Source organism: Carassius gibelio, chromosome B24 (assembly GCF_023724105.1).
Source record: "Carassius gibelio isolate Cgi1373 ecotype wild population from Czech Republic chromosome B24, carGib1.2-hapl.c, whole genome shotgun sequence".
NCBI classification, from domain to species: Eukaryota; Metazoa; Chordata; class Actinopteri; order Cypriniformes; family Cyprinidae; genus Carassius; species Carassius gibelio.
The window spans coordinates 14070029-14080928 of NC_068419.1; the positions used below are offsets into that span (position 1 = coordinate 14070029).

Consider the following 10900-nt stretch of genomic DNA (forward strand, 5'->3'; position numbering starts at 1 on the left):
TGGTTAGAGAGTTGGACTCCCAATCGAAGGGTTGTGAGTTCTAGTCTCGGCCGGACGGAATTGTGGGTGGGGGGAGTGCAATACCACGACTTAGGTGCCCTTGAGCAAGGCATCGAACCCCCAACTGTTTCCTGGGCGCCGCAGCATAAATGGCTGCCCACTGCTCCGGATGTGTGCTCACAGTGTGTGTTCACTGTTCTGTGTGTGTGCACTTTGGATGGGTTAAATGCAGAGCACAAATTCTGAGTATGGGTCACCATACTTGGCTGAATGTCACGTCACTTTCACTTTAAATAGTGAGAAAACACCTTAACGGGCATATTTATTACAGCTACCAGTCATCTGTTTATATTAGTTCATAGTTTATAGCAGATCTTACAATAACAAAAAGGTGGTTACTCTTTAGTATAGGGAACGATTTTCAATATTAACTAGTTGCTTATTAACATGCCTATTATTAACATATTGACTTTTTATTAGCACTTATACTTCCTTACCAACTATTAATAAACAGCAAATTAGGAGTTTTTTGAAGCAAATGTCATAGTAAATGGTTTTTTAATAGTGAGAATTGAACCTTAAAGTAAAGTGGGACCAAAAAGGTTTAGAAGAAACAATGCATGTACTAGATTAGTAATACGTTTTATATTTGTTCTTGTTTGTGTGTTTGTTTGTTTTGAGTGTGTGTGACCTTTTTCCCAAAGCCAAAGTTTATTTTAATCCTTACCACAGGTACAGATGCTAAATATGGTTGAAACTGCACAGGGAATGTTGCTGTACTGCTTTATATCACACACGCGCGCACACACTGAGAGAGCAAGCTGATTAGATGGGAATGTTTGGAGCTGTTAGGGAGCTAAATGTTGTCAGGACTGTGAGTGAGCGGGTAAATGATGAGAAGTGTGACATAAACCAGCAGGTTGATCTCAGCTGAGAAAACTAAAGGGAAGTTAATAACCCTGCTGACAGATGCTAGAAAAGTCTCATTTCTCTCCTTCCCTCGGTTAGTCCATCTGTTGAACATGCACTGAAAACCAAGATGGATCTTTGTAGACTAAAGGAGATCTTTTATAGGATCCAGAACTCTGTCCACCAGCTTCTGCTCTGGGTTCTGGTGTGCTTCACTGATCTCACAGCTGGACTGCTGGCTCATTTCTTGTTCAGGCGCCATTTTCACTTCCTCCTCTCTGTGCTGGTGATGTTTGGACCTGTTCTGAGTCTCTGGGTCTCCAAGTACAGCATATTTGGCAACAAGAATCACTACCTGTACAGGCAAGATCTTATTCTAGATAACTCATGAATCACCTTATTAATTCAAGGTTTTTATTATTATTATTTTTATTTATTTCTATGTGAAGCTGTTTTATGTATACTGTGTGTGGGTGTTTGTTTTATATATATATATATATATATATATATATATATATATATATATATATATATATATATATATATATATATACTAACACTATAATAGTTATTTAATAAATACATATTATTTTAAATATAATTAGTTACACCTTAAAATAAAATTTTATTAAGTTAAACAATCATGTTTTATAGTGTTTATTTCGGTAAATGTAAATGTTATATTTTATTTGTTGTTTATTCGTTGTTTGTTCATAACACATTACATAACATTCTTTTATACAACTTGAAATGTTAAACTTTGAAGAAACTTTGATAATTTCTGTAAAAAAAACTGTTCCAGTAGATCAGTCTTAACATTTTTTTTTTTAATTCTTAACTATTAAGATATTTTTATGATCATGCATTTAAGCAAAAAATCAGTCATTTTGCCAGACATTCCCTGTATAATTTTTTTGTAAAAAGTCTTTGATATAAATATATATATTTATGCATGTATATATGCATTCTTTTGAAACGAACTTCGTTTCAGCCTGATTTTGTTCAAAATGACGTCATATCAGTTCGTTCTTAGGTTGCATTTGAAGTATATCAGGGCTTTTAGTGTGTATTTATATGTGTATTGCTGTTATTGATGCACAGTATGGGGTTATAATACATGTATTTAAGTTATTTTTCTATTTTGTATTTCCCTTCTCTCGTTTGTTTTATGAGCTTTTGTTTTATTGATTGTGGTTGTTGTGGTCTCATAGGCTCTTCCTGCATTCCTGCTGGGGCTGGACCTGTATCTTATGTGGCTCTTTCATCTTTCTTCTCTCATACTGCATCAGTAACTCGTTCATTCACTCCGTCCGTCACCTCTCTCGACTCGCTGCGGCCGGGACGCTCTGGACACTGTGCCGCCGTCTCCTCTCCTTCCTAGTGGACGCCTCTGGAAGTTGTTTTGAGCCACTTCAAAGCCCCACAGACGTCCACAGGAACCCCAGGGAGCTCCTGGACTCCGATACAGGCCCCTTATTACTACTGAGAGAGAAACAGGGTAAAGCAGCCTGCCTTAAGGCCGGCCTACAGTGGCAGGGATGTGAGGTGTCTGATGACATCCTCATTCTGAGTTTATGTTGCTTGATTCTTGCTGAAGAAACAGGGGTTTTTAGGCCCTGCGTGGCTCTAGGAAAGCCTGTAGGGACGCCACTGAGGATACTCTTCTTGTTGTGTGTGTTGTTGATGAGTCTCTGGATCTTCCTGATCGTCTGCTTGCTAGCACACTTCCCGCTGTTCCCTTCCCAGCTGGTTGGAGGGGCTCTTGGGTATCTGGGATGGAAGGGTCTTTATTATAAGGGCTGGTGTGTTTTAAAGCCTGGCTGGTGCTGTGTTGGAAGAACAAAAGCTTTGATTTCAGATAGCACACGTAATACTGCATCCAATGGGACATGAATGTTAAAGAAACGAGAAATAGAATATGTAAAGAATATGTAAAGAGGTGTCAGAGACAAAAAATATACATACCTTTTAATTAGATACACAATTTCAGGTTCGACCGAAATGTCTTTTTTTTTTTTTAAGTCTCTTCTGCTCACTAAGGCTATGGTTATTTTATTAATATACTCTATAACAGTTATGTTGTTAAATATTATTGCAATTTAAAATAACTTTTTCCTATTTTAATATATTTTAAAGTATAATTTATTCCCGGTGGTAAAGCTGAATTTTCAGCAGTCATTACTCAATTACTACAAGTTTTTGTAACATTATAAATTTCTTTCCTGCCTCCATTGATCAGTGATGTGCATCTTTGCCACATAAATGTATTCATGTAAAACAAAGTACAGCTTCTAAACTTTTAAATTGCAAAGTAAATTAACATTATATTTAACGTAAAATAAACCCTACAAACTTTTGTTAAAAAGGACTATAAATTACATTAACATGAATTTCTTTTTCAGTATTATTTGTTGAACTGAAAGTTTATAAGAAAAAACAGCATTTACTTAAAACAGAAATCTTTATAAATGTCTTACTTTTGATGATTTTTTGTGCATCCTTGCTGAATAAAAGTATTAATTTCTGATCTAAAATCTTACTGATAATTTTAAACGATGGCATACATTAAAAATGTAATAGTTATTTTCCTATTTTGTCCGACTTTAATAATAAAAAGCATAACAAAACTAAAGTTCTATGACATTTTGAATCAAAACCTGAGAGGTACCACATTTAGATAAAGTCTTTATTGAGTAAAAACTGTACTACAGTATATTCTGTTGATGTAATTGAAGCTCAAGGCAATGCACTGTGACTGTGGATGTGAAACTCAATATGACATGTTTTTACTTTTCAGTAAATGTGTGTTTGTGTGTCTAGTAAGTTGCGGTCCTCAGTAGATAAGTGCTTTTGAAGATAAGTCTCCTCTGGGCTTCTTAATCTTGTCGCAGTTCTTGATGATGACATCATACAGCACAGCCTAGAGTGAAGGAACAGATGAAATCAGTCTCAGCCGTCTCACTGGACACACAAACACATGATAGTTTGTTTAGAGTACGTTGAGAATGAACTTACATAAGTGTTGCGAATCTCCAGGACTATGATGCGTAACTCGCAGTACTGGTGCTGATCCAGTTCATGGACCAGCTGTCTGAAATCTCCCTGTTCCCAAACAACGAAACAATCAAATTATCAGAAGCTCAAAGAAATTCAAGAATCACGTCAACTGGTTTAATTCAGCTAAATCTAACATGACAGAAACTGACCACATGCGGCTGTTTGGAAGCCTTGGCTACAGCATCTCCTCTCTCACTGTAGTACCTGAAGAAACAGAAACACATCACTGCTGATCCATGTCTAAAATTGATGATTAAATAATATATAAAATAACTTGTATTTATAATAAAGGTGTTTGACATTGTGTTTGTAATGCCGTCCGATCACTTACTTGGAAATCTGTGTCTGGAATCCCTCGATCTTGGTCCGGGTGTTGGTAAGCAGTTCAAAAACTTTTTCCTTTTATAAACAGAAAATTCACACAAATGTGTACTGCTATTAAACTAATATATATATATATATATATATATATATATATATATATATATATATATATATAACAACATTCAAGAATTTGGGTTCAGTGTTTTTTTTTTTTGTTTGTTTTTATGTTTTTTAAAGAAGTCTTATGCTCACCAAGACTGCATTTATTTGATCAAAATACAGTAAAAATAGTAACATTGTAAAATATTATTACAGTATATTTTACAGTGTTTAAAATGTAATTTATTCCTGTAATCCAAAGCTTATAGTGTTACTGATCCTTCAGAAATCATTCTAATATCCATTTTTCTCTCTTTTTTTTTTAAATGAATATTTTCTAAATAATAGAAAAATAATATTTTATCAAATAAATAAAAAGATAATACACATTTTGTAACATTACATGTATTTGTTGACCCTTGGTTAAAGTAGTTAGCCCTTGTTGGAAAAAAAAACTTTGGAGTGGTAATGTAATAATTAATAATTAATAATTCATGTTATTAAAGTAAAAGCTATGCATGTGATTTATATTTTGCCAAAACTGTCATCCAGACAAATTTAGAATTAAATTATTTTGTGTAATTGAGATAAACTACATGTTAATTATTGGTTAAGTTAATCAATTAACTATTTCAGAAGGTTCTATATTTTTATTGATATTTTGTAGTATCCCTAACCGGGACTGACTTTTTGAAACCACATGTGTAATGCATAAATTTGTACAAATTCTAATCTAAACCTAAACATAAGAATAAATCACTTGACAAATGTTATTTCATTCTGTCCCAAGATAGCTTTACTGACCTGTACAGCCACTCCAAAGTTGTTCCCGTCTTCAATTCTGGGAATCTGTAGCTGTATCCACATTGACACCTGCACAGGTTATAGCACACAAATATTACACAATGCACAAATATGCACCAAAATGCTTGATTAAATGTAGAGCCAGCATACAGGATAAAATATCTATGTGCAGTATAAAATGCACTATAAATTAAACATTTATTGGTCTCACTTTATATTAGGTGGCCTTAACTACTATACAATTACATTTAAATGAATAATTTAATACAATGCACTTATTATGTGCATACATGTTTTTACATTGTACTTATGTTGTTAAAAATACCTGCCTGTAAATACATCTGCAATTAATTTATGTAAATACCCTGTTGACCCATCCATTAGACCTACCCATACCACCAAACCTGTCCCTAAAGTTACCTGTATCCCACCTCAATAGCAGCAGAGCTGTTTTGCAATACAATATGAACACAATAAGTTCATTTTACTTATTTTTTAACGTAAGTACATAGTAGTTAAGGCCACCTAATATTAAGGGGGACTCTTTTATTATAAATTGTAGAACCAGTTGATCAACTACAATGTCAAAACATTAAACTTTTGAGATCTGCATAATTATAAATGACAAATATAATATATGACAAGACTGCCTCACCGTGTTAAGACACTCCTTCAGAGTCTGAATCTCAGGCTTGATCTGTTTGAGGAGTTTCTCTACCGTCTCATTGCAGGCGATGGGGCCACAGGGGGGACCTGTCAGATCACAATCAACATCAATAGTTTAAGGAAGACATACAATCCGTTCTCAAAATCTACTTCAGGTTCTGGATCATTTCTGGGACATTAAGAGTGACTCAGAGCCCCCCTGTGTTCACACTGGGGTATTACACCTGCTCATTTCACATTTGGGGGATTTCAGGTCTAGGGAAAAGCGAAGTGAGCAAGTAACATCTTCAGTTTCATTTTCCAAATTGCTTATTAAACCCTTACCTTCGTCCTCTTCTTTATCTCCATCCTTCTTTCCCTCTTTGGCCTCTTTCTGTGTGAACAAATCAGTTACTTAAACCAAACCCCCAGACTGGATTGAAGGTGTGATCAGAAAATCTAAGGCAGTTATGCTTTATTAATAATAAATGATGTGTTATGATTACCTCCTCTTTCTTCTTCCTCTTGAGCTCCTCTTTGGCAGGGTCTGGGATCGGGATGTCCAGGGGCGCCCTGATGATCGACAGATCCTTCAGACTACAGGAACCCTAAATAACACACCAGAACAATTCAATATTTCTTAACCACAGCACAAAATATCCTCAACAAGTGTGAATGCGGATGAATGCACCGGCTATTTTGTAATACCTGTAAGATCTTGTCCATCTCAGCAATCTTCTCCGGGAAGAAGTTTGAGATCAACAGTTCGGCCTGATTAAAACAATCAAATATTTGACAATGTGACAAACTTTCATTACAGCTGCTGGATGAATCTGTATTTCCTTTTATAATTCTAATGGCGCAGAACCCACTGTTTTATTGTAGTAACTAGTTGTAGTGTTTTTGGAATAAAGTACAATATCTGTGGTACATTTTTAAAAGTAATGAAAGAGTGTGACTGAATCAACGTATAATTACCTCCTTGGTGATTTTTTGGGAGAATCCATCCACCTGCAGAGTAACGTTACACAGGAAGTGTTTGTTAAACTTGCCACACAAACACAGGTTCAATATACATATACGCTTATATTTATAAGCATGTTAGACTCAAAATGCTGAATTGCTGCAAAATATACAGTCTTAAATCAGTTTAAATCAAGTTTCGGGCCTATAATAGGCGCTCTACCTGTTTCTTGGACGCAGGGCTCATGTCTAGGGAAGTCATCGTTGCAGAATTATCGTTTCGTTTCGTCTCGGAAAACTTTATTAAAGATGTTCGCAGGAAAACGAGCGTTTATTGTCTTATCCCACTGGACACCGTGGGATTTTGATTGAAAAGAGAAGATGGGATCCAGTTGTTATCGAAGAAACAACGAGAAGCCACAGTTAGTCAGCACAAAGAATGAAAATGAAAGTGAATTAAGCGTTGATTAAATCATTCTTGATGTGACCGGAGGAGGGCGACAACAAAAAAACTGTCATCGAGTCACGGAAACAGGACTTGTTTTGCACTCTAGAATAAAAGCCTTACATTTTTTTAACTAACTTTTAAACTTTTTAAAGAGAAAATAAAGGAATAAATATGTTACCAGTGGTCAGAACACATTGTTATATTTTGGGTAAAAACGGGATTGTGCAATTGTGCAAATGAGGAATTACCAAATTATACAAAATTTAATGTAATTAATTTTACGGTGCATTTAACGTAATACTGTATGTACAATTATTCATATATTCTAAAATATATAAAACATATTTATATGTATATAGATAGACAGATAGACAGATAGACAGATAGATAGATAGATAGATAGATAGATAGATAGATAGATAGATAGATAGATAGATAGATAGATAGATAGATAGATATTAAAATAGAAATATATAAATGTTACAAAAAATACTGTTTACACTTTTATGTATTTTAAAGTGTATAAAAGTGGTTCAAAATATTGCTAATACATTTAACAAAAAATTTTTTTAAGTCCAGTGAAATAAAATGTAATGAAACAAATAAATGTATTTGGGATGTATTGCAGTTATTTATTTGACCTGATATATATATCAAGATGATGATATCACTAAACAAACAATGAGCTGACTTGAACTGAAAAGTTGACTGTTTACAAGTCAACAATATTGCCAAATATTACGTGTCCCCAACCAAGCAAGCCAAAGTTGACAGTGGCAAGAAACCAAAACTCCATCAGTGACAGAAATGGAAAAAACATTGGGAGAAACCAGGCTATATGTTTTTTTTTTCTCCATATTTATAATGAAAGTAATATTTGGGGACTGTCCAGTAAGTATCCAGACATGCAGTGTGCAAAATGTGAAATGACAGAAAACACCAAGCACAGACATTGTTTCACCAGCCTGTCTGAAATCCTGTGTTCACCAGCTGGCCCGTATCTTCACACAGATCTTTAATATTACTGTGTGAAGTCCCTTCCTGCTTCAAAGACTCAACCGTCATCCCCATCCCAAAGAAACCCCAAATCACAGGAAATAATGACTACAGACCTATTGCCTTAAAATAATGTGTTAATGGCGCTTTTCCACTGCACGGTACGGCACGGGAGTCGGTACAGTAAACTTTTGGGGTTTTTCCACTGGGTACAGTTTTTTTTAGTAGTACCACTTCAGTTAAGGTTCCAAAGTTTGGTGTTGGCCAACCTGAAGGACATCACTGGACCCCTGCAGGACCCCCAGCAGTTTGCTTACTGAGCAAACAGGTCTTTAGATGATGCAATAAACATGAGTCTGCACCACATCCTGCAGCATCTGGACAAACCAGGAACTTACAGTATGTGAGGATCCTGTTTGTGGACTTCAGCACGGCCTTGAACACCATCATCCCTAACCTCCTCCTCTACAAATGAATCCAGCTCTCTGTGCCCTTCTCCATCCGTCAGCAGATCACCAGCTTCTTGTTGTGCGGTCACAACAACCTATTGTTGGAGATCAGTGGAGATGTTAGTGGATTTCAAGAGAAACCCTTCTTCACTAACCATCATTAACAGCACTAAGCAACAGTGGAGTCATTCAGGTTCAGGAGCTGAAGTGGGACAATCACATTGACTGTAAAAACGGCCCAGCAGAGGCATACTTCCTTCGCCCACGCTGAGGAAGTTCAACCTGCCAAAGAAGCTGCTAATACAGTTCGACTCTGAAGTCATTGAATCCGTCCTCTGCTCTTCTATAACAGTCTGATTCAGCTCAGCTACCAAAACTGACCTCAGAAGACCTCAGACTGCTGGAAGAATCAAGGGAAAACCCATCGCCACTCTCCAGAACTGTACTCAACCAGAGTGAATAAAAGGGCTGGCAAAATCACTCTGGACCTCTTACACGCAGGCCATTTCCTCTTTGAACTGTTGCAGTCTGGTTGGCGCTACAGAGCATTGAGCACCAACAGCTAGGCACAAGAAAAGTTTCTTTCCCCCACTAGGCAATAATATTGTACGATAAATGACACTATTTATACTTATTTATTTAGCACTCCATACCTCTTATTTACATTGCCTTGCATTTGCATATCTACTCTGTATTTTTTAATCTATATTTTCACTGTCATTATGTCTGTACTGTGAAAGCTTCTGTCACCAAGACAAATTCCTTACTTGGCAGTAAAGCTCTTTCTGATTCTGAGATGCAGTATGCCCAAGATGTTTCTTTTGGTGAAACATCAAATCCCCGGTGACTCAGCCCCTCTGCCCACAGCCCTGATTTGGCACCATGCGATTTTTGGATTTACCCAAAACTGATGGCGTCATTGTCCTTTACAATGTTTCTTGTATCTCTTTTGCATATCTTGTATCTTCTTATATATTCAAGTTTGTGTGTTACTTGGGAATTAAACCTGTGGCCTACGTGTTGCTTATTTGTTTGCAACATTATTAAATATATGTAATACATTTTTTTAAAGAAAGTTTTAACAACATTTGGAACATTTATTTTAATTCACCGTTTCAAAAACTTATTTTGCCATATTGTTAACCAATTTTTAGTCCACCCCTTAAATATCTTTATTGATCTTGCTCTCCAGATGTCCTCATATGAACACATTCACATGCTGCCAAAGCAAAGGCTTACCACATGTATCACGTTCTGATCAGTTACATCAGTCGTTCAAAGGCCTAGAAGACATGAGCCCCACTGTATTTATAACCAACCAAGAGACTGCCTAATTTATTCCTAAAGTTTGCTTTTAATGGTATCAACAAAAGACACCCAGGGAAAGAGAAAGAGAACACTGCATGCTGTTTTCCATAATACAAATACCAGAGTACACTGCAATTATGTGCAGACCACTAAATCTTATCATTGAAACGCTGTTTATTACTTGACTTTCCGCTCATTCTATCATAGATATTCACTGATGAGACAGAATACCACTGTTTACATGGCTTGTTTGCATATCAGAGGACTGAACATGTCTCCTTGGTCTTGTCAAACTGAATTAAAAGAATAGTTCACCTAAAAATATAATTTGCTGAATATTTATTCCCCCTCAGGCCATCTAAGATGTAGATGAGTTTGTTTCTTCATCAGAACAGATATGGAGAAATTTAGCATTAAATAACTTGCTCATCAATGGTCCCTCTTCAGTGTATGGGTGCCGTCAGAATGAGAGTCCAAACAGCTGATAAAAACATTACAGTAGACTCCAGTCCATCAAACAACATCTTGTAAAGTGAATATCTGCATGTTTTTGAGAAACAAATTCACCGTTAAGGCATTCAATTTAACTTTAAATAATTGCTTTTGGTCAAAATATGAGTCCATAATCCATAACAATGCTTACCCCTGTGAAAAAAAAGACCATCCCCTATTGTATTCCCACATTAAAATACACCAACATATTTGTTTAGAACTATTTTGGACTGTTTTCACTTGTGGATTAATGCAATGTTTTTATTCACTTTTTATAAGTATAAGGTAAGCAGATTTTCATAAATTTTCATTTTTGGATGAACCGTTTCTTTATGGAACATATTCAATCTGCATAAGTTATTTTTGATTGGGTTGTGATGACTCTTTAAGTTCGTGTGGTTATAAT

At 35.7% G+C, this 10900-nt stretch overlaps 2 protein-coding genes across 2 annotated transcripts; one reads left to right on the forward strand and one right to left on the reverse strand.

Moving 5' to 3' along the window:
• The first annotated feature begins 258 nt into the window (after positions 1–258).
• On the forward strand, positions 259–3438 carry LOC128013509 (fat storage-inducing transmembrane protein 1). Its single transcript, XM_052596562.1, has 2 exons — positions 259–1272; positions 2121–3438. The coding sequence occupies exons 1-2, from the start codon at positions 1040–1042 to the stop codon at positions 2800–2802; spliced, it is 915 nt and encodes a 304-aa protein (XP_052452522.1). The 5' UTR covers positions 259–1039; the 3' UTR covers positions 2803–3438.
• Positions 3439–3577: 139 nt separating this feature from the next.
• psme1 (proteasome activator subunit 1) lies at positions 3578–7276 on the reverse strand. Its single transcript, XM_052596563.1, has 11 exons — positions 7025–7276; positions 6817–6849; positions 6547–6609; positions 6345–6446; positions 6184–6232; positions 5849–5946; positions 5194–5262; positions 4298–4365; positions 4116–4170; positions 3925–4011; positions 3578–3829 (listed from the first exon to the last, which is right to left on the reverse strand). Exons 1-11 carry the CDS (start codon positions 7061–7063, stop codon positions 3743–3745), a joined length of 750 nt encoding a protein of 249 aa, XP_052452523.1. The 5' UTR covers positions 7064–7276; the 3' UTR covers positions 3578–3742.
• Between the last annotated feature and the right edge of the window lie 3624 nt (positions 7277–10900).

What these genes read in the sequence shown, in the direction of transcription:
- LOC128013509 (XM_052596562.1), top strand. Translation starts at nt 1,040, where the DNA reads ATGGATCTTTGTAGACTAAAGGAGATCTTTTATAGGATCCAGAACTCT. An exon ending in AAGAATCACTACCTGTACAG is followed by an intron (nt 1,273 to 2,120) that starts GCAAGATCTTAT and finishes GTGGTCTCATAG; the next exon opens with GCTCTTCCTGCATTCCTGCT.
- psme1 (XM_052596563.1), bottom strand. Translation starts at nt 7,063, where the DNA reads ATGACTTCCCTAGACATGAGCCCTGCGTCCAAGAAACAG. An exon ending in CCCAAAAAATCACCAAGGAG is followed by an intron (nt 6,610 to 6,816) that starts GTAATTATACGT and finishes TGTTTTAATCAG; the next exon opens with GCCGAACTGTTGATCTCAAA. An exon ending in AGATGGACAAGATCTTACAG is followed by an intron (nt 6,447 to 6,546) that starts GTATTACAAAAT and finishes TGTGTTATTTAG; the next exon opens with GGTTCCTGTAGTCTGAAGGA.